At 73.6% G+C, this 24,024-nt stretch overlaps 3 protein-coding genes and 2 non-coding genes across 5 annotated transcripts; 2 read left to right on the forward strand and 3 right to left on the reverse strand.

Annotated features, from left to right (window-relative positions):
* Positions 1-3,708: 3,708 nt before the first annotated feature.
* OST4 (oligosaccharyltransferase complex subunit 4, non-catalytic) lies at positions 3,709-3,822 on the forward strand. Its single transcript, XM_088530745.1, has one exon. The coding sequence runs from the start codon at positions 3,709-3,711 to the stop codon at positions 3,820-3,822; it is 114 nt and encodes a 37-aa protein (XP_088386871.1).
* A 2,825-nt stretch (positions 3,823-6,647) lies between these two features.
* Positions 6,648-12,450, reverse strand: AGBL5 (AGBL carboxypeptidase 5). Its single transcript, XM_088530761.1, has 9 exons — positions 12,232-12,450; positions 11,671-11,842; positions 10,748-10,914; positions 10,085-10,262; positions 9,266-9,444; positions 8,760-9,195; positions 7,917-8,086; positions 7,313-7,448; positions 6,648-6,812 (listed from the first exon to the last, which is right to left on the reverse strand). The coding sequence occupies exons 1-9, from the start codon at positions 12,408-12,410 to the stop codon at positions 6,648-6,650; spliced, it is 1,782 nt and encodes a 593-aa protein (XP_088386887.1). The 5' UTR covers positions 12,411-12,450.
* Positions 12,451-12,815: 365 nt separating this feature from the next.
* TRNAA-AGC (transfer RNA alanine (anticodon AGC)) lies at positions 12,816-12,888 on the reverse strand. The gene has a single exon. It is a non-coding gene; the product is annotated as a tRNA-Ala (tRNA).
* A 1,816-nt stretch (positions 12,889-14,704) lies between these two features.
* Positions 14,705-22,899, reverse strand: TMEM214 (transmembrane protein 214). The gene is made up of 18 exons (XM_088530762.1): positions 22,881-22,899; positions 22,226-22,459; positions 21,608-21,810; positions 20,350-20,500; positions 19,186-19,320; positions 18,833-18,915; positions 18,575-18,680; positions 18,380-18,461; positions 17,676-17,777; positions 17,470-17,611; positions 17,291-17,382; positions 16,745-16,793; positions 16,538-16,651; positions 16,184-16,301; positions 15,606-15,702; positions 15,288-15,456; positions 15,017-15,168; positions 14,705-14,831 (listed from the first exon to the last, which is right to left on the reverse strand). The coding sequence occupies exons 1-18, from the start codon at positions 22,897-22,899 to the stop codon at positions 14,705-14,707; spliced, it is 2,175 nt and encodes a 724-aa protein (XP_088386888.1).
* Positions 22,873-23,036, forward strand: LOC148593522 (U1 spliceosomal RNA). Its single transcript, XR_015913712.1, has one exon. It is a non-coding gene; the product is annotated as a U1 spliceosomal RNA (small nuclear RNA).
* Positions 23,037-24,024: the final 988 nt, after the last annotated feature.

Raw genomic sequence — 24,024 nt, forward strand, 5'->3', positions numbered from 1 at the left:
ACCGCCATGGCCCTGCATGGACCAGCACCGGCACCGCCATGGCCCCACGTGCACCAGCGTCATCTCCCCCGGCCCCACATGGACTGGCACCGGCACCGCCCCACATGGACCAACCCCATCTCTGCGCCCCAGCGCCGGCTGCGGAGCCTCCGCGGCCCCGGGCGGACGCAGCCGCTGAGCCAGGGGCTGCTGCGGGGACAACGGGTGCCAGGGACACGGGAATGGGGACACGGGTGGCACTGAGCAGTGACCGCACGGCAGTGACGTCACAGCCACCCCGGCCATGCGGTGACGTCACAGCCACCCCGGCCATGCGGTGACATCAGCATGCCTGGCCATGTGGTGACATCACAGCCACCGCGGCCATGCGGTGACGTCACAGCCACCCCGGCCATGCGGTGACATCAGCATGCCTGGCCATGCGGTGACGTCACTCCCAGCCTGGCCCCGCAGGGACATCATGTCTGCCTGGCCCTGCGCCTGCGGTGACATCACGGCTTCCCCGGGCCGTGCGGCCACGCGAAGGCCCCCATGACGTCACGCCCTGGCGCGGGCCCCGGCTGACGTCACGCCTGGCTCGGCGCCGCGGGCAGCGTCGCACGTGGGGCCCGCGCGGGTCCAACGCCCTGAGGGGCCGGGGGCAGCGGGGGCTCCCGGGGGCCCTTGAGCCTCTGTGGGGCCCCCAAGTCCCCAAATGGGACCCCAGCAGCAGCCCCTGCCGACACCAGCACCAGTACAGCCCAATATAGCCCAGCACAGCCCAATGCAGCCCAGCACAGCCCCGTGCACCCTAGTACGGCCCAATATAGCCCAGTACAGCCCAATATAGCCCAGTACAGCCCAGTACAGCTCCATGTACCCCAGCGCAGCCCAATATAGCCCAGCACAGCCCAATATAGCCCAGTACAGCCCAGCGCAGCCCTGTGCACCCCAGTACGGCCCAATATAGCCCAGCACAGCCCAATATAGCCCAGTACAGCCCAGCACAGCCCTGTGCACCCCAGTACAGCCCAATATATCCCAGTACATCCCAGCACAGCTCCATGTACCCCAGTACGGCCCAATATAGCCCAGTTCAGTCCAGCACAGCCCCATGTACCCCAGTATGGCCCAATATAGCCCAGTACACCCAGTGTGGCCCAGCACAGCCCCATGTACCCCAGTATAGCCCAGTACAACCCAGTGCAGCCCAGGGGTTCCCAGCACAGCCCAGTGCACCAAGCGGTGCCCAGCGCAGCCCCGTGCAGCAGTGCCCGGTGCAGCCGGGTGCAGCTCAGGGGCCCGGTGCAGCCCGGCGCAGTGCAGGGACCCGGCGCAGCCCCGTGCAGCCCCGTGCAGCCCCGTGCAGCCCCGTGCAGCCCCGTGCAGCCCCGTGCAGGCAGCAGCGCCCGGCGCAGCCCCGGGCCCGGCTCGGGCCGCCCCGCTCCCCCCGCTCCCCCCGCTCCCCCCGCCGCTCCCGGGCTATAATTAGCCCGAGCAGCCGCCGCGGGTCGGGGCGGGCGGCGCCGGGCGCGGAGCCCGCGGGGGGAGCGGCCCGAGGGGCCCCGCGCTGCCCTTGTTTGGGGAAGAGGCACCGGGGGAGGGCGGGGGCAGCGCGGGGACCGGCCCGGGGGGCGGGAACGAGCGGGGAGGGACGAGGGGACCGAGCGGGGACGGGGACGGGGCTGGAGGAGGGGACCGAGCCGGGATGGAGGAGGGAAGGGGCTGCGGGGATGAACATGGGGATGGAGGAGGGGACGGAGCGGGGATGGACATGGGGATGGAGGAGGGGATGGGGCTGGTGTTGGAGGAGGGACGGAGGGACGGGGCCGCAGCGGGGCCGGGGACGGAGCGGGGACGGGGCTGCCGGGATGGATACGGGGACGGGGCTGCAGGGATGGATACGGGGACAGGGCTGCAGGGATGGATACGGGGACGGGGCTGCCGGGGGCTGGGGACACGGATCGGTCCCTCTGCCCCCAGCACCGCCGACCTGGCGCCTCTGGGCCCTCCCGCTCTGCGCCCTGGGGGCTCCGGGCATCGGGGGCACCCGCAGGTCCCCATGGGGCCGGCCGTGGGGCACGGGTGCCCTGGGAGCTGTGACCCCTGCTCAGGTCTCCCGTGGGTCTCAGGTCTCCCGTGGGTCTCAGGTCTCCTGTGGGGCAGGACTCCCCGTGCTCACACTGGGGGCTGGAGCCGCCCCGTGGCGCCAGGACCAGGCTGGGGGCTGGGAGAGCTGCATGGCCCCCAGCCCCACTGTGTGGGGCAGCTCTATGGGGCAGGGCTGTGGGGCAGGGCCAGGGCGCTGTGGGGCAGGGCTATGGGGCAGATTCATGGGGCAGCTCTATGGGGCAGGGCCATGGGGTAACTCTATGGGGCAGCTCTATGGGGCAGGGCTGTGGGGCAGGGCCGTGGGGCAGCTCTATGGGGCAGCTCTATGGGGCAGTTCTATGGGGCAGGGCTGTGGGGCAGGGCCGTGGGGCAGTTCTATGGGGCAGGGCTGTGGGGCAGGGCCATGGGGTAACTCTATGGGGCAGCTCTATGGGGCAGGGCTGTGGGGCAGGGCCAGGGCACTGTGGGGCAAGGCTATGGGGCAGATTCATGGGACAGCTCTATGGGGCAGGGCCAGGGCACTGTGGGGCAGGGCTATGGGGCAGATTCATGGGACAGCTCTATGGGGCAGGGCCAGGGCACTGTGGGGCAGGGCCATGGGGTAACTCTATGGGGCAGTTCTATGGGGCAGGGCTGTGGGGCAGTTCTATGGGGCAGCTCTATGGGGCAGGGCTGTGGGGCAGCCCCAGGGAGGATCAGCCGGGGCGGGGTGGGGGTGTGTGCGCCCAGACATGACGTCACCGCGGGGCTGCGGCCAGGCGGTGACGTCACGGCCAGAGGCCGGCGCCAGGGGCAGCCCTATTGTCAGCGCGGGGCTGCCCGCGGGCGTGACGTCGCCGCGGGCCGTGACGTCACCGCGGGGCCGCCGTGACGTGGCGCCCCGGGGCTCCCTACGGCGGCCGGGCGGGGCCTCCCGCGGCCGGCGCCTCCCCGTTGCCGCGGCGCCCGCTCCCAGCAGCCCCCGCGGCCGGAAGTGCGCGGAGCCGACGGACCGAGCGGCGCGAGCGGGGCCGAGCGCGTGAGCGGGGGGGGCGGGGGGTCCGGGGGGGGGGGTTCCGGTCCGGGCGGGTCCGGTCCGGGGGGGCACGGAGGGGGGGGGGGGCAGGTTCCGGTCCGGTCCGGGGCGGGGCAGGTTCCGGTCCGGTCCGGTCCGGGGGGGGGGCAGGTTCCGGTCCGGGCGGGTCCGGGGGGTCTCGGCCGGGGGCGGCTTCAGCCCGGGGGGGGCCTCAACGTGGGGGGGGGGCGGGCCCGGGGGTGTCACTGGGGGGGTGTCCCCGTGTCCCCATGTGGGGGTGTCCCCGTGTCCCCGGTGCTGACGTGGCCGTGCCCGGGGGGACCCTGCCCGTGTCCCTGGTGTCCCGGTGTCCCCGTGTCCCCATGTCCCGGTGTCACAGTGTCGGGGTGTCCCCCTGTCCCCATGGTGTCCCCCTGTCCCCACGGTGTCCCCATGTCCCCCCCCATGCACACAGGATGGTGTCGGACGTGCAGCTCGCCATCTTCGCCAACATGCTGGGGGTGTCCCCATGTCCCCTTGTCCCCGGTGTCCCCATGTCCCGGTGTCACAGTGTCGGGGTGTCCCCACGTCCCCATGGTGTCCATGTCCCCCCCATGCACAGGATGGTGTCGGACGTGCAGCTCGCCATCTTCGCCAACATGCTGGGGGTGTCGCTGTTCCTGCTCGTCGTCCTCTACCACTACGTGGCCGTGAGCAACCCCAAGCGCCACGAGTAGCGGTGAGAGCGGGAAGGGAGCGGGAATGGGAACGGGAGCGGGAACGGGAATGGGAACGGGAACGGGAACAGGGAACGGGAACGGGAGTGGGAATGGGACCGGGAACGGTACCAGGACCAGCACCGGTACCGGCCCCGCCCGCGCGCCGCTCACCCCCCCCGCTCCCTCCCGCAGGTCCCGGAGCCGCCGGCCGCCCCATGGAGCCGGAGCTGGAGCCGGAGCCCCCGCGCGGGGCCAGGACCGGGGCTGCTTCCAAAGAGCTTTAATAGAAACAGTGTGAGACAAAACCGGAAACGCTCTGCAAAAATACAATGTGTGCGAACCGACCGCGGGACCGCCCCACGGAACTGACCGTGGAACCGCCCCACGGGACCACCCCCCGTCCCTGCTGCCCCCGTCCCCGCTGCCCCCGTCCCGTCGCTCAGAGCAGCGGCAGCGCCGGCGGCGGCGGCAGCAGCGGGGCCAGGCGGGACCCGGCGCGGGCGCCCAGGGGGGTCCCCAGGGGGGTCCTCCCGCGGGGGCAGCGCACGGGCAGCGGGGCTGGTTCCAGTTCCGGGGCTGCGCCGGGGCCCCCGCGCCGGGTCCTGCCCCGCGGTGCCGCCGGAGGGGCCGTCCCGGCGCCCGCAGCCCTGCGGGACGGGACGGGACGGGACGGGCTGAGCGACGTGCGGAGCCCTGCAGCCCCACGGAGCCGCATGCAGCCCCACGGAGCTCCCCACAGCCCCACAGAGCCCTGCAGCCCCCCTACCTGGCGGGCCCCGCGGCTCCGTGCGTCTCCGCCGGCTGCGCAGGGGCTCCGCGGCGGGACCCTGCGGGACCCTGCGGGCGCGGGCGCTCAGCGCAGGCCGGCGCGGCCGCCCCCGCGCATCCCCTGCGCCGCCCGGCGCTGCCGCGGGGCTGCCGCGGGCGGGGGGGCCCCGCGCGGCGCCGTTACCTGCAGCCGGGCCCGGGGCGCTCCCCCGCCGCGCGCCGCAGCGCCCGCCGGCCCTGCGGAAAGGGACACGCTGACCCCGCGCGTGGGGTGGCCCCATGGGCGCTGCGGCCCCACACATGGCTGCAGCCCCACACACCCTGCAGCCCCACACGCTGCATCCCCCTGGTGCCTGCGGGGCCGCGCGGGTTCCCTGTGACCCCACCGGGATGGAGACAGGGACGGGGACGGTCCCGGGTGCCCCGGGAGGGTCAGAGCCGCGTGCGGACGGTCCCAGCGCGAGGGCGGCTGCACGGGAGCAGGGCCTGATGCAGAGCAGCAGCAGCACCGGGAGCTCCCCCTGCACCGCAGAGCCGCCCTGCAGTCCAGGGCTGCAGCGGGGCCGGCGGGGATGGAGGGACCTGCTGCACCGCCGCATGCTGCCGCTGCGCTGCACCCACACACACACGGGCAGCTGCCACAGCCATGCGGGTAACCAGGAGTGAGGGAAGGAGCTGGAAACGCCGCATGGATACGGGATCCGAGGGAAGGAGCAGGCGGGAGCAGGAGCAGCCGCAGGCCCCACGCGCTGGGTGCAGTGTCTGCATGGGCCCCTCAGCACGGAGCAGGGCAGCACGGGAGCGTGGGGTGGTGTGGGGCGGCGTGGGGCTGCATAGGGGGAGCGGCTGCCCCCCAGCACCCCCGCTGTGGGGCTCAGCCCCACGGCCCTGCCCCCTCCCTGCCCCACCACAGCACCGGCGCCTGGCGCAGCCTGGGGGGCGGCAGCAGCGTGTGGGGCAGGTGACAGAACTGCAGCGTGTGGGGCAGGACAGCAGCAGCGGCAGCAGCAGCAGCGTGTGGGGCAGCAGCCCCCGCACCCCCGTGCAGGCCAGGACCCACATGAACCCTCGGGCTGCACGGGGGCCTTGGAGCAGGACGGCGCCGCGGGCAGGGATGCAGCGGAGGGGCCGGGCGGCGCGCGCAGCCCTGCAGCTCACACACACGCGCTGCGGCAGCACCACGTTTATTAGGGGACGGGCCCCGCGCCGCCGCAGCAGCGCAGGAAGCGCAGCAGCCGCAGCAGGGGCTGCCGGCCCCGCTTACCTGGCGCGGGCGCCGCGGCGCCGGCGTCGGCGCTGCCGGGCGGGGGGCCCTGGGCCGCGGGCGCCGCCGCGACGGGCGGCTCCGTGACCGGCGTCTCCGCGGGGCCGGCGCTGGGCGACGACGGCGGCTGCGGCGAGTCCGGCCGGGCGGCGCCGCCTGCGTCGCTGCTGCAGCCCTCGGCGGGCGGCGGCGCCCTGCGAGGGGAGAGACCGCGGCGTCAGCGCGGCCGGAACCGCAGGGAGCTGCAGGGAGCTGCAGGGAGCATGGTGTGAACTGCATGGAGCTGCAGGGAGCTGCATGGAGCCGTGGGGAGCGCGGTGCGAACTGCATGGAGCTGCGGGGAGTGCAGCAGGAACCGTGGGGAGCACGGTAGGAATCTCATGGAGCTGTGCGGAGTGTGGTGTGAACTGCATGGAGCTGCAGGGAGCATGTTTAGAGCTGCAGGGAGCATGTTTGGAGCTGCAGGGAGCGCATTGGGAGCCGCATGGAGCTGCAGGGAGCCCCATGGAGCTGCGGGGAGCGTGTTGGGAGCCGCATGGAGCTGCAGGGAGCCCCATGGAGCTGTGGGGAGCTGCAGGGAGCATGTTTGGAGCCGCATGGAGCTGTGGAGAGCTGCAAGGGGGGTGCTGGGAGCCCCCCAGCCCCGGGGCAGCTGCAGCCTGCAGGGACATGCGGTGCCGGTGACGCTGCTGCTCCCATGCGAGCGACGGCGGCCCCGTGTCTGGCCGCGCCGCCCCTGCGCCCGCCCCACAGCAGAGGATCCTGCGGGGATCCCGACACGGCCGCAGGGGTGAGCGCAGCCCCGCAGCCCTTACGTGCAGCCGCGCGCTGCGGCGCGGGCGGCCCGCGTGCCCCGCACGTGCTTCAGCATCCAGGCGCGCAGGTTGCCCAGGCTGCTGTGCTCCGACAGGACGATGCGCGGCCACGGGTTGCACTCGGCCATGTCGAGCGCCGCCACGGCCAGCGCGCGGCCGACCTGCGTGGGGACACGCAGGGACACGCGGTGTCGCGCGGCAGCGGGGACAGCGCGGCCGGGACGCCCCGGCCCCGGCCCAGCCCCATCCCCATTCCCAGCCCTGGCCCCATTCCCGTTCTCAGCCCCGTTCCCAACCCTGGCCCCATTCCCAACCCCATCCCCATTCCCAGCCCCGTTCCCAGCCCCATCCCGGCGCAGGGCCCCAGCTCCGCTCTGCGGCCGCAGCCTTTTCCCATAAAAGGGCAGGAGCAGCCGAGAACCGCAGAGATTCCCCCGCGGCCGCCGGCGCCGGGCGCTGCGGCCCCCCCGGCTCTGCCCTGCGGCTGCACCCGGCCCTGCGGCCCTGCCCCATGGTCTGCCCCACGGCTCTGCCCCACGGCTGCGCTCAGCCTTGCGGCTCTGCCCCATGGTCTGCCCCATGGTCTGCCCCATGGTCTGCCCCACGGCTGCGCTCAGCCCTGCGGTCCTGCCCCCCAACTCTGCCCCCCGGCCGCGCTCACCTGCTCGAACATCTCCACCGTGTACTTGGAGGGCAGCGCGGGCGGCGGGGGGGGGCTGGCGCGGCCGTTGTCGTGGCAGGCGCCCGGGATGCAGTGCACGGAGCGCCCCGAGTTGTAGTTGCATTCCAGCGTGTAGCTGCGGGCGCAGGGCGGCGTCACCCGCGGCGGGGGTGCCGCTCTGCACGCACTGCAGCACACACGGCATGCAGTGCCGCTCTGCATGCGCTGCACCATGCACTGCATGGAGTGCCGCTCTGCATGCACCGCGGGTGCTCCCAGCCGGGCCGGCAGCGCAGCAGGAGGGAGCGCAGCTGGAGCGCAGCCCTGCAGCCCCGCAGCCCCACGCATGGGGGGCAGCCCCCCCGGGCACCGGAGCCGCACGGGGACCGGCCAGGGCCGCAGGGAGCGGCGGGCGCAGCGGGAGCAGCCGTCAGGATGCGGCAGGAGCTGGAGACATGTCCGGCGCCGCCGCGCAGGGACGGCCGGGACCTGCGGCCAGAGCCAGCCCCGAGCCAAAGAGCGGCCACGGGGACACGGGGGACGCGCGGGGGACACCCGGCCGAGCGGGGCCCCGGCAGCAGCAGTGCAGCCCCGCGCCGCCCACCTGTGGATGATGCCCAGCGCCTTGTGCACGGCCACGCGCCCGCTGCCCTCCTTGGACTGCCCGTCGCGCCGGTCCCGCGCGTACATGTTCCTCTCGGAGAAGTTGCAGCCCGCGAAGTCGAAGTGCGGCGAGTTGAGCGCGATCAGCTTCGGGAACAGCATGTTCTCCACCTGCGCGAGGGGACACAGCGGATCTGAGCGCTGCGCCGCCCCACGGCCCCGTGTCCCTCCTGCGCCACCCCACGGCCCTGTGCACGGCCCCATGGCCCTGCCATGCTGCCCCACGGCCCTCCTGTGCTGCCCCACGGCCCTCCTGCTCTGCCCCACAGTCCCGTGTCCCTTCTGCAGTGCCCCACAGCCCTCCTGTGCTGCCCCACAGCCATCCCACACTGCCCCACAGCCTCACCTGCTCTGCCCCATGTCCCTCCCATGCTGCCCCACAGCTACTCCTGCGCTGCCCCAGAGTCCCATGTCCCTCCTGCACTGCCCCATAGCCCTGTGCATGGCCCTGTGTCCCTCCCATACTGCCCCACATGCCGTCATGCACAGGCCGGCTGCAGGGTGCTGCATCTGCCAGGGTGGTGCAGCACAGCACAGCACGGTGCAGTATGGCCCAGTGCAGCCCAGCATGGCGCAGCACAGCCCAGCATGGCCCACTGCAGCCCAGCATGACGCAGCACAGCACGGTGCAGCACGGTGCAGCACAGCCCAGCATGGTGCAGCATGGTGCAGCACAGCACGGTGCAGCATGGTGCAGCACGGCCCAATGCAGCCCAGCATGGTGCAGCACAGCACAGCATGGCCCAGCACGGCACAGCCCGGCCTGCGGCAGCCCCGCGCGCACCTGGTCGCTCTCGTCGCGCAGGCTGTTCCCGTACATGAAGCAGCCGCGCTTGGACGCGTGCCCGTGCAGGTCCACGTAGTAGGCCAGGCCGCTGGCGCGCGGCGGCACCGGCTCCGCGGGCTCCTGGTCCGCGCGCGGCGGCGCGGGCGGCACGATCCACACGGCGGGCGGCGGCGCGGGGCGGGCGCAGGCGCTGCGCTTGCGGGCGCGCGGCGCGTCGCGCGCGTTGCTGCAGCGCTCCAGCTCGCGCAGCGCGCGGCCGCGCGGGCGGGCGCCCAGCGGCGACACGAACGTCCTCCAGTCGGGCGCGCCGGGCAGCACGCGGCTGTGCACGTGGTGGTAGAGCAGCACGGCCTTGGCGCCGAACACGGCCGGGTGCAGCTCCGCGTCGGGACGCAGGTACTGCCGGTTCAGGTTGACGCCGCGCGAGTCCGTCCTGCGGCGCGGAGCGGCGCTCGCACTGCGGCCCCGCCGCACGGTGCAGCGCCCGCGCGCGCCGCGCTCACCGGTAGTGCCCGCGCACCACGCCGTCCGGGTTGAGCATGGGCACCAGCTTGAAGACGAACATGCGGCGCAGCATGCGCGCGCGCGGGTCCTCCTCGCGCAGGATGAACTCCAGGAAGCCGTTGAACACGAAGCTGGACGGCGTCTCGCCGGGGTGCACGCGGCTGCTCACGAAGAACACCTGGCGCGGCGGGACGGCGTCGGCACCGCGCTGCGCCGCGAGCTGGGCCCCGCGAGCCGCGACAGCGCCCTGCGCCCTGCAACCTGCGCCCTGCGCCCGCGGGGACGGGGTGTTCCCAGGGGAGACGCAGGGGACGGCAGCGCTCTGCTCCCAGCTCCCATCGGGAATGGGCTGTTCCCACGGGAGACCAGGGGATGGCAGCGCCCACAGGGAACAGGATGTTCCCATGGGAGACACAGTGCCCCGCTCCCTGCTCCCATCGGGAATGGGCTGTTCCCACGGGAGACCCACGGGCCAGCAGTGCCCCACTCCGGGAGCCACGGGAAACCCAAGGGAAAAGCAGGAGCACCAGGAGGAGCCCTGGAGCCCAGGGAAGGAGCTGGAGCCGCCGCGCGAGACGGGGAGCCCTGGGAGAGCCCCAAACTGGGGAGCCCCGATCCGGGGAGCCCCAGTTGGGAGAGCCCTGATCCGGAGAGCCCCAACACGGGGAGCCCCAACATGGGGAGCCCCAAACCATGGAGCCCCAATCAGGAGAGCCCTGATCCGGGGAGCCCCGATCCGGGGATCCCGGCGGGCGCTGCGGGCCCCGCTCCCAGGAGCGGCATTCCCGGTCCCGTCCCCGCGTTGCCGCCCGACTCACGCGCTTGCCGGCGAAGCGGCGCGGCCGGGGGGTGCTGCGGTCCGGGAAGAGCCCGCGCAGGCGCGGCTCGCGCGCGTCCTGCATGCCGTGGCACGACGTGACGGTGAGCAGCTCCACGCGGCGCCCGTCCAGCGACGGGCACAGCAGCTCGCGGTGGTAGTACACGGAGTCCAGCGGGCTGCGGGGACCGGGACGCGAGGGGCAGGGCTGCCGCGGGGCCGACGCAACTGCCCGCGCAACCGCAGCTGCCGCAACCGCTGCTGCAACAGCCCCCCTGCAACAGCCCCGCCGTCGCTGCAGCCGCGAGCAGCAGGGCTGCAGCACCCGCTGCGGACGGCAGACGGAGCCTCCGGTCCCGGGGCCTCCTCCCTGCGCTCCGGGCCCTGCTCTCCTCCCCACGGTCCCTCCCGCTGGGACAGGGCGGCCCCGGGAGCAGCAGGGACCCCCCCGCGCCCGGGGACCCCGTGGCCGCGCGGCGCCGTCCCGCTGCGGTGCCGGTGCCGAGGGCGCCGCGTGGAGCGTGGGACGGGGACGGGGACGAGGGCTCCGCACAGCGCACGGCACCGCGGGGACGGGGACAGGGCGCTCCAGGGAGGTGGCACCGCGGGGACGGGAACAGGGCGCTCCAGGGAGGTGGCACCGCGGGGACGGCGCCGGGCGCACCTGGCGGGGCCCAGGTTCCGGCTGTCCTCGAAGCGGCCGTCCAGGCGCGCCAGCAGCTCCTGGCACTCGGTGTACGAGAAGGGGTAGCAGAAGGCGAAGTAGGTGGTGGCGCCGCGGCCCTCGACGAAGCGGTGCACGAAGGAGAGCACGAACTGCGCCTGCACCACCTGCGGGGACGGCGCTGAGCGCGGGGACGGGACGGGGACCCTGCGCGGCGTCACTGTGTGCCCGTGTCACCCTGCGCGGCGTCACTGTGTGCCCGTGTCACCCTGCACGACGTCACCCTGCACGGTGTCACTGTGTGCCCGTGTCACCCTGCGCAGCGTCACCCTGCGCGACGTCACTGTGTGCACTGTGTCACCCTGCGTGGCGTCACTGTGTGCCCGTGTCACCCTGTGCATGATGTCACCCCGCATGCCGGTATCACCCCTGTACCGCTATCGTTGTGTGTAGTGTCACCCTCACACCGCTGTCCCTCTGTGCACAGTGTCACCCTGCACGCTGGTGCCTTCCTGCAAGCTGCTGTCACCCCCACGCTGGTGCCACCCTGTGTGCCGGTGTCACCCTGTGTGTGCTGTCACTCTGCATGCCGGTGACACCCACGCGCTGCTGTCACCCCTGCAGGCTGCTGTCACCCCCATTCTGGTGTCACTCTGCATGTGAGTGTCACCCTGTGCACCACTGTCAACCCCTGAGCTGGTGTCACCTTTGCACTGCTGTCACCCTGTGCGCCAGTGTCACCCTGCACCACTGTCAGCCTGTGCACTGGTGTCTCCCTGCACTACCACCATCACCCCGCGCGCCGATGTCACCCCGTGTTGCTGTTACGCCTGTGTTCCTGTCACCCCACGTTGCTGTCACCCTGCACGCCGGTGTCCCCCCACATTGTCGCCGTCCCCCCGCGCTGTCGCCGTCCCCCGCACCTCGAAGCTGGGCCGCTGGCGGACGCGCTCCCAGCGCGGGCGCGCGGGCAGCGTGCGCACGAAGGGCGCCATGCCCTGCGCGTACAGGCGGCTCTGCCGGTTCATGTTGAGGATGTGCAGCTTGATGAGCTTCCCCGGCGCGCCGCCGCGCACGCTGAAGTAGAACCACGACCTGCGCGGCCGCGTCAGCCCCGTGGAACCGGGGACCCGGGGCCGCCCGGGGAGCCCGGAGCCACCGCGGCCACCAGGAGCCACCACGGCCACCCGGGGAGCCTGGAGCCACCGCGGCCACCTGGGGAGCCCGGAGCCTCCTGGAGCCTCCCAGAGCCTCCTGGGGAGCCCAGAGCCACCGCGGCCACCTGGGGCCACCACGGCCACCCGGGGAGCCCGGAGCCACCCAGGACCCCCTGCTCGGAACCACCTGGAGCCACTCGGGGAGCCCGGAGCCACCGCGGCCACCAGGAGCCACCCGGGACCCCCTGCCCAGGGCCCCCGGGACCCTCCCCTGCTCCCCAGCCCCCGGGGCTCCCCCGCCGCCCCGTGCCCGCTCCCCGCCGGTACCTGTTGCCGTTCTCGTACTCGGTGTGCGCGCAGTCGGGCCGCGTCCACACGTTGAACTCGTAGTCGGCGGCGGGCAGGGCGGCGCCGGCGGCCGCGGGCGGCTCCACGGGCTCCACGCGCGCCAGGTTCCCCGAGTCGAAGCGCGAGCTGAACAGCAGCCCCCCGCACCGGACCTCCATGGCCGCGGGCCGGGCGCGGCGCCGCCACCGCCGCCCGGCCCGCCGCGCCGCCGCCGCCGCCGCCGCGCGACACCAACGCGCCCGCCCATTCGCCCGCCGCCGCCAGCAACGCGCCCGCCCGTTGGACGGCGCCGCGCCGGCCCCGCCCCCCGGCCTGGCCCTGCCTCCTCGGCCCCCCGGGGAGGGCGCCCCGCCCTTCTGAGCGGCGAGCCCCGCCTCCTGGGGTGGGAGCCCCGCCTACCTGTGTGGGAGCCCCGCCTCCTGCGGTGGGAGCCCCGCCTCCTGCGGTGGGAGCCCCGCCTCCTGGGGTGGGAGCCCCGCCTCCTGCGGTGGGAGCCCCGCCTCCTGCGGTGGGAGCCCCGCCCCCAAGAGGAAGGCGCCGCCCCCGGCAGCAAAAGGCGCCGCTGGAGGATGCGGGCATCGATCCCGCTACCTCTCGCATGCTAAGCGAGCGCTCTACCATTTGAGCTAATCCCCCGCATGGCAACCGCTTGGGCCGCGCCGGGCCACGGCGTGCGGCAGGACCGGGACCGAGTGGCACCGGGACCGGGACCGAGGGGGACCGAGACCAGAACCGGGATTGGGACCGGGACCGAACGGGACCGGCACCGGGGCAGAGACCGGGACCGAGCGGGACCGAGACCAGGACCGGGACCGGGACCGAGCGGCACCGGGACCGGGACCGAGGGGGACCGAGACCAGAACCGGGATTGGGACCGGGACCGAACGGGACCGGCACCGGGGCAGAGACCGGGACCGAGCGGGACCGAGACCAGGACCGGGACCGGGACCGAGCGGCACCGGGACCGGGACCAAGAGGCACCGGGACCGAGCGACAGGACTGGGATCTGGATCGAGACCGCGCGGCGACACCAGCACCGAATGGCGGCACCGGGACGGGAGCGCGCCCGGATCGAGCGGCAGGACCGGGCCGAGCGCGGCACCCAGACCGAGCAGCCGCAGCGGGAGCAGGGCTTTAGGAGCGGCTGCACCGGAACGAGGGCCGCACTGTGACCAGGTGTCCGGACGGTACCGAGCGGCCGCACCGGCACCGAGGGACCGGACCGGGTGCTCGAGAGGGGCACGAGGGAGGGGCTGGGGCGGCACCGGGGACACGGGAAACACCGAGGGCTGCGCCCGGCCCCGCGGGGTCGGGCCGGAACCAGGGGCTGGGGCAGCCGGCGGGGCCGGGCCGGTGCCGGGGGGGGCAGCGGACCCGAGCGGGTAGAGCCGAACCCGGGGGGCGGAGCGGCCCCGGTGCCCGCAGCAGTCCCGGTGCCCCGAGCGGCCCCGGTGCCCGCGGCAGTCCCGGTGCCCCGAGCGGCCCCGGTGCCCCGAGCGGCCCCGGTGCCTGCAGAAGTCCCGGTGCCCCGAGCGGTGCCGGTGCCCGCAGCAGTCCCGGTGCCCCGAGCGGCCCCGGTGCCCGCGGCAGTCCCGGTACCCGGAGCGGTGCCAGTGCCCGCAGCAGTCCCGGTGCCCCGAGCGGTGCCGGTGCCCGCAGCAGTCCCGGTACCTGGAGCGGTACCGGTGCCCGCAGCAGTCCCGGTGCCCCGAGCGGTACCGGGCCGCGCCGCTGCTCCCTCCCCTGGGCACCGCGGCCAAGGGCGGCCCGGGCGGGCAGCGGGGATGGACCCGGGCGGGCGGTGGGGACGGGAGGGCAGCGGGTGCAGCGGGTGCAGCGGGTGCAGCGCAGCCTCCTGCGCAGCCTCCTGCGCCCCGCGGCCACCCTGGCCCTGCACCGGGAGGAGATGCTGCCCCGGGCCCAGCTGCCCCCGCACCCTGCACAGGGCCCGCTCTGGCGCTGCAGGGCGCCTCGTACCGATCCCTGGAGCTGGGGGTCCCGCTCTGGTGCTGCAGGGCACCTGGCACCGTCCCCGGGAGTGGGGACCCGCTCTGGCGCTGCGGGGCAGCCGGCCCTGTCCCCGGGAGCTGGGGCCCCGTTCCAGCACTGCGGAGCGGCTGGCACCGTCCCCGGGATCCCGCTGCAGGGCACCTGGCACCGTCCCCGGGAGCAGGTCCCGCTCCGGCGCAGCCGCAGCCCCGCGCACAAAGAGCCCACGCAGCCGTGCAAAGGGAAGGGCCCTGGTTCATTGCCCGGGACGCGGCTCCCCGGGCGCGCGGGGACGAGGGTAGAGGCAGCCGGGCCCGGAGCCAGGAAGGCGGGACGGGAACAGCCCCAGCCCGGGGGGGCCGTCCCCTTTCCTTGCAGGCAGCCCCGGCCAGCCCGTGTCCCGGCCCCGCGCGCGGGGAGCGGAGCCGACGCGGCCCCCGGCCCCGCTGCCCCCGCAGCAGGACTAACGTCCCGAGACGACGGCCACGGCCCAGTCCTTGACGGCCAGCGCGGTGCTGTGCAGGTAGAGCCACGAGGAGTAGGTGACGCCGGCCACGCGCTCCCTCACGCAGGCCCAGGACAGCGCGCCGCTGCAACGCAAGGGAAGGGGTCACGCGGGAAGGGGCACGCGGAGGCCGGCAGCGCCGCAGCGGCGGCTCCTCGGCCCCGTCACCCAGAGCCGGACACGGGTGGCGCAGGGCGCGCGGAGGCAGCGGCGCCGCTCCTGCCCGCAGCATGCGGCTGCCTCCCCGCTGCGCCCTGCGGCGGTGCTCACTCGCAGGCGGCCACGCAGCGCTGCCAGCCGCGCTCCAGCGCCGCGGCCACGTGTTCCAGCAGCGGCAGCAGGCAGCTCCGGACCAGGAAGAGCAGCAGCTCCCGGACGCCCTCGGCGAAGCGCAGCGCCGACTCCGGCACGCGGGACTGCAGCTGCAGGGGGAGGTGGCGTCGGGCCGAGCGCTCGCGGCCGTGGCGGGGGGTGAGCGCGGCCGCTGGTCCCCGGGACGCTGCCACCGCAGGACCCCGCGCCCGGGGGACCCCCCTCTCACCCATTCGATGAAGCAGGGCAGGTTGTCCTGCAGCCAGGCCAGCTGCGAGGAGCAGCTCTCGGCCACGTCGCGCACGGCCTCGCCGGCCTGCGCCCACAGCAACCTCACGTGCGGCTCCAGCGCGGCCGCCGCTTGGGAGCAGTAACCGGGCAGGGTCCCCTGCAGCCACCTGCAACGCGGCGGCGGCAGCGCCCGCGTCAGCACGGCGGGTCGAGCGGGAGGCGCTTCCAGAGGCGGCCGGCCGCGCTCCGGGCACGGCCTCCCTCAGAAGCGGCACCCAGGGACAAGCGCGCCGTGCTCAGAGCCGGCGCCACTCGCCTGTATCCCTCCAGGGAGCAGTGGGAGACCTTGTGCCAGGCCTGCTGCGACACGGACGCGATGCCGGAGGAGCGGAGGATGCGAGCCGAGGAGGAGGCTGCAGGAGAAGGAGGCCCCGCGTGAGCCCGGGCTGCACCCGCAGGCTGCAGAGCTGCTGCACACGCAAGCTGCAAGGCTGCTGCACCCGCAGCTGGGCCACGGGCTCCTCCGAGCTGCTCCTCTCCACAGCACGTGCAGCCGGAGACGTCCCGGAGCAGCAGAGGGACGCGGGAACCCCCGCGCATGCAGCACGGTGACAGCCAGGAAACGCTCCCGGCAGCGGCGCGGGGGACACGTCGGCAGCCCCGCTCCGGACGCAGGGATGCGGCGGGATCTACGGAGCGACGTGGTGCCGGAGGCAGCACCGCGCTCCGGAGGGAGGCGAGGGCGCGCAGGGCCACCTCGGTCACCCATGGGCGCGCAGGGACACCTCGGTCACCCATGGGCGCGCAAGAAGGCAGCGGAATTCTGTCCTCCACGGACATTTATCACATCCCGGCCCCGCAAAGCCCTTCCCGAGGACGGCGGCGGAGCCTCACCCTGGAAGGAGCCCTGCGTGCGGATGTCGTGGATCAGGAAACCGGCCGCAAACACCAGGACGACCAGCAGCAGCCGAGCCCAGGGGAAGCCGCGGCCCTTCATCTTGTGCAGCAGGTTCTGGGGAACCAGAGCAGCAGATCCCGTCGGCCCACAGAGGTATCCGTGTGCCGGGAATCCTCGGAAAGCCCCGGCCGCGGCGCGCGGAGCGGGTGCGTGAGCGCAGCCTCCCGCGCTGCGGGTCGGCCCCGTTCCTGCCGCCTCCCACCCCAGGACGCTCCGTGCGCGGCCGCAGCTCCCGGCGGGAGCAGAGCCCGGAGGCGGCCCCGGCCGCAGCGCCGCAGCCCGGCGCTCACCTTGCAGGCGGCGTCGCAGGCCGCCACGTCGCGGTCCCCGCCGGGCGCGCGGGCCGCCAGCTCCTCGTTGGTGACGGCGAAGGAGCGCACGGTGTCCTGCAGCGCCTGCCGCACCTCGGGGGAGCGGGCGCTCAGCGCCGGCGCGGACGGGCACCGCGGCGCCCCGGAGCCCACGGCGTCCCCGAGCGCGGCCGGCGCCGTTCCTACCTTCTTGCTGCCGCTGTCCCAGGTCTCCAGCAGGTGGGCCAGGAGCAGGCTGCGCACGCGGGAAAGCAGAGGCCTCGGTGGGCACCGCGGCAGCGGTTGGACGCTCCCGCGCGCGCAGAGACGGCACGAGGGGCACGGGGGGTCCCTGCCCCTCCTCGGGCACCCCGACCGCCACCCCGGACGGGGCCGGCGCGGGAGCAACGCGGCTTCCCCGCGGCGCCGGCCCCAGCGCACGGCGGATTCCCAGGACTTAGAGGTCTAGTTGCCGCTTCCCAGCACAGAAAGGCAGGAGCCTTCCCGGGAAACGGCCCTGCAAGGAGCAGGGCGGGCTCTGCCCAGCGCGGGCGCTGCAGGAACCCGCAGCGCGCGGGTGACGAGCGACCCTGGTCCGGCAGCAGCGGGTCCGGCCGCTGCATGACGGCAGGATCCGACGGGGACCCCTCGGCCTGGAGCGGCTTCCCGAGCTCCCACGGGCACGCGGGACCCGCCGCCCCGGTGCTGCCCGTCCCCGGCCCCGTGCGGGTCGCCGCGCCGCGCGGCGCCCACCTGGACTGCGAGAGGTGCTTGGTGTAGAGCTGCCGCCACACGCTGAAGCTCAGCGGGTCCACGCGCAGGCACTGCGCCAGGGCGTCCAGCAGCTGCAGGGCAGAGCGCGCCGCGCATGGCGTCGCATGACGGCTGCGGACACCGGGCGCTGCGCCGCGCGCCGGGCCGCGCGCGCTCACCTCCGTGCGCATGCCGGGCGGGCAGCTCGGCGTGGCGCGCGACAGGAAGGACGGGAAGTAGGAGTGCAGCGTGGCCTCGGGCGCCGCGCCGAACGCCAGCACCTTGAGCCGCGGGTAGAGCTGCCGCAGCTGCTCCTGCAGGCTGCGGGCACCGCGTCAGGCGCGGCGGCGCGCGAGCCCGGGCGCAGCGCCGCGCGCGGCCCTACCTGGGCGGCAGCGAGTTGTTGGGCATGAAGGCGAAGTCGAGCAGCGGGAAGAAGTCCTTGGGCCCGATCATGCCGAAGCCCTTGGTGAGGTTGGGGTGCATCCTGCGGGGGACACGGCGGGCTGGGAACGGTGCCCAGAGCCCTTTCCATTTATCCCAAAATCCCGCGTGGACGAGCAGGGCGTTTCCAGGTACCCGACCGGCCCCGTCCGCTCCTCGAGGGACGCTCCGCACGGAGCGGGCGCTCCGCTCCCAGGCCCTGCCACTCCAGCTGGACCCACGGGCCCTGCTCGGGCAGCGCGGCTGGAAATCCCTCCCACGGGAACGCGGCGCTTCCCTCCCATCCCGGGAGGCTCCGGACGGCTCCCGTGTGGCCCGCAACAGAGGGGATGGGAAAGGAGGCTTGATCGAGGCGAGGGAACCCTGCCCAGCTGACGGCAAACCGGTTAAACGGCCGAGCGCGCCCCGCCGGCACGGGCGCCCTGCTGGGGACGCGGCGCGGCCGCGACTGCAGGTCACGGTGACACGGCCGCTCCGCGGGGACGCGGCCCCTGCACACGCGGCCGAGCGCAGGGACCTGCAGGCTGCAGGTTGGTGTCTATGCAAGGTCTGGGCAGCAGCAACCCCGAGCTCCGGGCGCTCCCGTCGCTCCCGCCCCGGCTCCCCGGCACCGGACACCCTGCGGCGCGGAGGAGCCCAACTCACATGAGCAGCCGGTCCAGGTAGGCCACCGCGAACGGGGACAGCGCCTTGATGCCCAGCACCGGCAGCATGACGCCGAGCCACACTGCGGGAGAGGCGTGAGCACGGAGCGGGGAACGCCGGGGCGCCCGCCCTGCCGCCTCCGCGCGCGGCCGGGAACGCGGCCGGGAACGCGGCCCCAGGCGCTGCCGCGCTCACCTCGGAGGCCCTCGGCGAGGTCCGCGAAGCCGGCCTGCCCCAGGGCCCACAGGATGGTGAGACACTTGGCCGGCCTGTTCTGGTGCGAGCGCAGCAGCTCCAGGTACTGCGGGGAGAGCGGAGATTCCCCGGAGTTTGGGAGCAGGAAGGCAGAGGCGAGCCCGGCCCCGCGGGGCCTGCGGGCACGGGGCCTTGCAGAGCGGCAGCGCGGCGCGGGATGGCGCAGGACGGCACGGGACAGCCCCGGGCCCGCCTCACCTTGCCCAGGTTGGCCGTGGCAATCTTGGGCCGCTCCAGCAGCACCGCCTGGATGCAGATCCTGTAACCGTGCAAAGACTCCCCTAGAACACAGCACAAGGGGTGTCCTGGAGGGCCCCGGCTCGGCCACGGCGGGGACGCGGCCCTGCCGCCGCCTCCGCGTTCCCTGTGATCCGCCCCGGCCCTGCCGCCACCTCCGCGTTCCCTGCGATCCGCCCCGGCCCTGCCGCCGCCTCCGCGTTCCCTGTGCGCTGCCCCAGCTGGGGACGCAGAGCCCATGGGGACAGGGGCCCCCCGGGTGCCTCACGGTCGTGGCAGCCCCGCGTCCCTCCCCGCGTCCCTCCCGCGCTCACCCGGGCTGCGGTCCAGCTCCTGCAGCATCGTGTAGACGCAGTGGTCGAAGAAGAGCTCGAGCGCGGCGGCCGCGCGGCCCAGCAGCGCCCGCACGGCGCCGCGCAGCTCCCTGCTGGCCAGGCAGTACGGGTAGTCTGCAGCGAGAGCGGCGGCCCTGAGCGCAGCCCCGTGTCATGCGGCACGCGGGACGCGCTCGGCACGGCCGCCAGGACCGGCCGACGCTGCGGAGCCGCAGGAGCCTCCGGGCGTTCGCAAACAGAGCGATCCCACGTCACGGCGACAGCGCGCGATGCCCGGCTGTTATTGCTAAGCAGGTTTGTAGAGCAGCCAGCGAGCTGCGCCCGGGCTGCCGAGCGCCGGCTAGAACAGCTTGGGAGGGAAAAGGGGTCTATGAAGAAAAGAAAGAAAAGCGCCAACGCGTCTGCGTGCAGGGAGCGCGGCCGGGCACGGGCTGCAGCCCACGGGGCTCCGCACAGACCCCTGCGCGGTCCCGCCAGCCGCTGTCCCCGAGCGCCGTCCCTTGAGCGGGGTGTCCGTGACGCTCCACCTGGAACGTCCTGCGCCGACTGCGACAGGCTGCCCCCCGGGACGGCTGCGCCGGGGACAGGAGCGACGCCGGCCGGACGCGCTGCCGGGGACAGCCCCGGAGCCGCCGTGGGAGCTGCAGCCCCGCTCGTGCTGCAGGCGCCGCTGCAGCGCACGCAGCCGGGGCGGCGGCTTCCCGACATCCCCTGCAGCCCAGGGACAGCGGCGGCACCGCGTGGCCGCGGAGCATCCGCAACGTCCCCGAGCGTACGGGCACCGTCACTGACCGTGGTGTCCCCAAGCGTGTGTGTGAAACGTCCCCAGCGGTACGCGTGTAACGTCCCTGAGCGCGCAGGCACTGTCACTGACCGTGTGTAACGACCCCAACTGCGCGGGCACTGTCATTGACAGTGTTTAATGTCCCGAACTGTGCACAGGCGTCATCACTGACTGCACGTGTGCAACGTCATTGACTGTAACGTCCCTGCCGCGTGTGCATCGCCACTGACTGTGTGTGCAATGTCACTGACCGTGTGTGTAACGTCCCCAGCCGTGTGTGTAACATCCCTGACCGTGTGCATGCACCGTCCCCAACCACGTGCATGCACCGTCCCCGCGGCGCGCGCGTCGCCACTGACCGTGCGCGTGCTGGCTGAGCGCCGGGTCGCTCTTCGGCGCCTGCAGTTTGTAGTTGAGGTAGCCGGCCAGGTCCTTGAGCCACACCGAGGGGTTCTCGGGGAACATGCGCTGACTCTTGTCCAGCTCCTTCTGCAGCTCGGCCACGTCCAGCTGCAAAACACGCGCGGGCTGCAGCGCGCGGCCGCGGGAGCCGCCGAACCGGGACGGGAGGAGCCCCGGGCGCAGCGGGACGGGACCGCCCGGCCCGAAACCCTGCTCGGTTCTGTGCTCGACACAGCCACGTGTCCTCCGGGTTAACACGGGTTACTGAGAAACAGGGGAAAAACACCCAAAACCTGTGGGCTGCAGGGCCAAGGGAAGCTGCAGGACGTCCCCAGAGCAGCCGCGAACGCAGCGGGGGCAGCTCTGCTGCAGCGGGGGCAGCTCCGTCCCGCGCGGCCGGGCCCGGCGACGCTCCCGGCTCCGCTCCCATCGCCCGAGCGCCTGGAGGAGCCGCGCGGACGGTGCCACCAAGTGTCACCCACACGTCACCCGTGTGTCACCCGCAATGTCACCCGCACGTCACCCAGCACGAGCACTGCCGCCGAGACCGAGCTGCAGCGGCCGCCTGCAGCCGGGGCCTCCCGCCGCCTCCTCCCGGCCATCCCGGCCGTCGCTGCCGGCTGCACCACGGAGCCGGATCCCCGCGACCCGCCGGGCCGGGGGCCGCCCCTCGGCTCCACGGGCTCGGGATGCACAACGGGACTCGAGGGGTTTTCCGAGCTTTGCCCGGAGCCCCGAAGGGACGAGCGGCACCGCGGCGGCTGCGGGACCCGCGTCCCCGGCAGCGACTTCCCCGCGGGAGCTCGGCTGGGATCAGCCTCGAATCAGACCCGGCCGCAGCCACCGTGGGAGCAGAGCAGGGACGAGCACGAGCGGGTCCCACAGACGCATTTACAATGCAGAGAACCAGCGTGGAAACCCGCTCGGAGCAGCTGGGCAGGACAGACCGGGAGAGCGGCGCCGTTCCCAGGCTCCTCCCCGGCGCGGACGGGACACGCGGAGCGGGAAGCACCGGCTCCCTCCAGACACCGCCCGCAGCCCGGGCCGGCCCCACGGAAAGCGCAGCCCGAAGCGCGAGTGGGGCGGCCGCCGGAGCCTCCACGGGAGCCGGGGCCGGGGCCCTTCCCGGGGGCAGCCCCGCACGGAGCCGCCGCAGCCGCGCGAGCCCCGGGGCTCCGCGCGCAGCCGCGTTGCAGCGGGGCCGCGGGCACTCACCGCCTGCAGCGCCTCCTCCAGCGCGCGGAACCGGCCCGGCCGCGGCGCCGCGGGGCCCGTCGCCGCCTTGCGGGCGCCCCTGCCCGCGTGCGGCCGCCGCGGCGGCTCGGGGGCCGCGGCCGGAGGGACCTGCTCCTTGTTCTGCTTCTTCATGGTCTTCTCGAAGCCCAGCTCGAAGAGGGTGTCCGAGGGAGCGATGGGAGCTGCAACGGGGGAGAGGGAGAGAGTGACCCGGGGATGCGCCGAACACCGGGAAAACAGCCGTGCAGGGGGGAAACAGCCGCGCAGGGGGGAAACAGCCGTGCAGGGGGGAAACACGTGTGTGTGGAGGAAAACCACCCGTGCACAGGGGAAAACCACCTGGGCAGGGAAAATACACCCGTGTGCAGGGAAAACACCCGCGCCTAGGGAGAAAACACCCGTGTGCAAGGAGAAAACACCCGCGCTTCGGGAGAAAACACCCAAGCACAAGGGAAACACCCGCGAGCGGGAGGGAAACACTCGGGCGGGGAAAATCACTCGCGTGCAGGGGGGCCGCTCCACGCAGGGCCCGGGGCCACTCGTGGCCGCCGCAGAGCCCGCGGGTCCCGGAGCCCCCCCGCCCCGCCCCGCGCTCACCGGGCAGCGGCAGCGCCCGCGCCGCGTTGGCCTCGCGCAGCGCCCGGCGGCTCCCGGCGCCCCCCGCGGCCCGGCGGCCCTTCCGCACCAGCTCCCAGCGGCCGCCGCCCGCCGCCGCCGCCGCCGCCATGGCTGCCCGCCCGCCCGCCGCGCACGCGCGCGCCGCCGCCGCCCATTGGCTGCGCCCGCTGCCACGTCCCGGGCGCGCCCCCCGCCGCACCGCGGGCACGCGGGCTGGGGGCGGGGATATGCAGATGAGCGCGCGCAAAGGGCGCCGGGACACGGGCACGCGGCGATGGGCGGGGCCCGTGCTGAGGAGGGCGTGGCCATGCTGATGAGCGCCCGCGAGGGCCGCCGGGAGACACTCGGAGCCCTGGCGCAGGGGGCGGGCAGAGCCACGAGCGGCGAGACGGCGGGGGCGGGACTATGCAGATTTGTCCCCGCGCGGGGCAGGCCGGGACACGCCGGCGCGGGGCGGCGCGGCGGTTCCTCGGGGCTGGCGGGGCGGTTCCGCGGCGCGGAGCCTCGCGGCGGGTCGGGGCGCGCGCGGGCGCGTCGGGGCCGCGGGGCGGTCCCTGGTCGCGGGGTGTCCGTGAGGTGCGAGTGCGTGGGCGGGCGTGGGCAGCGGGGCGGGCGGGCGGTGTGGCATACTTACCTGGCAGGGGAGACACCATGATCAGGCAGGTGGTTTTCCCAGGGCGAGGCTCATCCCTTGCACTCCGGGTGTGCTGACCCCTGCGATTTCCCCAAATGCGGGAAACTCGACTGCATAATTTGTGGTAGTGGGGGACTGCGTTCGCGCTCTCCCCTGGCTTTTGTGGTTGAACAACAGGTTTGAACGGAGTTTTCCCGGCAGCTTGTGGTGAAGTGCTGCTTCCACCGGCTTTTCGGGGAGAGCTTAGATTAAGCGCAGCTTCTTTTGGAGGGCGGCGCGGGGGGATGGGGCAGCTCTGCGAGGGGCTGTGGAGGCTCCTCGGGACTTGGCCCGTTCCAGCCCGGCCGCAGCTGCTCCATCCTCGCGGCGGTGCCTGCGCCCGGCTGCTCCGTGCGAGATAAAATCACAGAACCATTAAGGTTGGAAGGGACCTCTAGGGATCATCTAGTCCAACTCACCTGCACACACATGGTCACCTACAGCACATAGCACAGGACTGTGTCTGAGACTCAACAACCCCTCTGGGCAGCCTGTTCCAGTGCTCTGTCACCTTCACTGTCAAGATTTTTTTCCTTAAGTTCCTGGGGAACTTTTGGTGTTTCAGTTTGTGGCCATTACCTCTAGTTTTGTCAGTGGCCACCAGTGAAGAGAGGCCAGCACCATCCTCCTCACTGCCTCCCTTGAGGTACTTCTAGACACTGCTCAGGTCCCCTCTCAGCCTTCTCTTCTCCAGCTGAACAGGCCCAGCTCCCTCAGCCTCTCCTCATAGGGCAGATGTTCCAGGCCCCTGATCATCCTTGTGGCCCTGCGCTGGACTCTCTCCAGCAGCTCCACATCCCTCTTGTCCTGTGGAGCCCAGAACTGGACACAATACTCCAGATGTGGCCTCACCAGGGCTGAGTAGAGGGGCAGGATCCCCTCCCTCGACCTGCTGGAGACGCTCTTCTTAATGCACCCCAGGATCCCATTGGCCTTCTTGGCCACGAGGGCACCTGCTGCCTCATGGTCAACTTATCATCCACCATGACACCCAGGTCTTTCTCTGCAGAGCTGCTCTCCACAAGCTCGGTCCCCAGCCTGTACTGGTGTCTGGGGTTATTCCTCCCCAGGTGCAGGACCTTGCACTTGGCCTTGTTGAATTCCA

This window comes from Tinamus guttatus, unplaced genomic scaffold, assembly GCF_059628265.1.
Source record: "Tinamus guttatus ecotype Peru unplaced genomic scaffold, ASM5962826v1 Tinamus_guttatus_pri_ptg000386l, whole genome shotgun sequence".
In the NCBI taxonomy this organism is placed as follows: domain Eukaryota; kingdom Metazoa; phylum Chordata; class Aves; order Tinamiformes; family Tinamidae; genus Tinamus; species Tinamus guttatus.

What these genes read in the sequence shown, in the direction of transcription:
- OST4 (XM_088530745.1), top strand. Translation starts at nt 3,709, where the DNA reads ATGGTGTCGGACGTGCAGCTCGCCATCTTCGCCAACATGCTGGGGGTG.
- AGBL5 (XM_088530761.1), bottom strand. Translation starts at nt 12,410, where the DNA reads ATGGAGGTCCGGTGCGGGGGGCTGCTGTTCAGCTCGCGCTTCGACTCG. An exon ending in GCCAGCGGCCCAGCTTCGAG is followed by an intron (nt 10,915 to 11,670) that starts GTGCGGGGGACG and finishes CCGTCCCCGCAG; the next exon opens with GTGGTGCAGGCGCAGTTCGT. An exon ending in GTGGTGCGCGGGCACTACCG is followed by an intron (nt 9,196 to 9,265) that starts GTGAGCGCGGCG and finishes TCCGCGCCGCAG; the next exon opens with GACGGACTCGCGCGGCGTCA.
- TMEM214 (XM_088530762.1), bottom strand. An exon ending in CCACGGCCAACCTGGGCAAG is followed by an intron (nt 18,681 to 18,832) that starts GTGAGGCGGGCC and finishes CTCTCCCCGCAG; the next exon opens with TACCTGGAGCTGCTGCGCTC. An exon ending in CGCTGCGTGGCCGCCTGCGA is followed by an intron (nt 14,832 to 15,016) that starts GTGAGCACCGCC and finishes CTTGCGTTGCAG; the next exon opens with CGGCGCGCTGTCCTGGGCCT.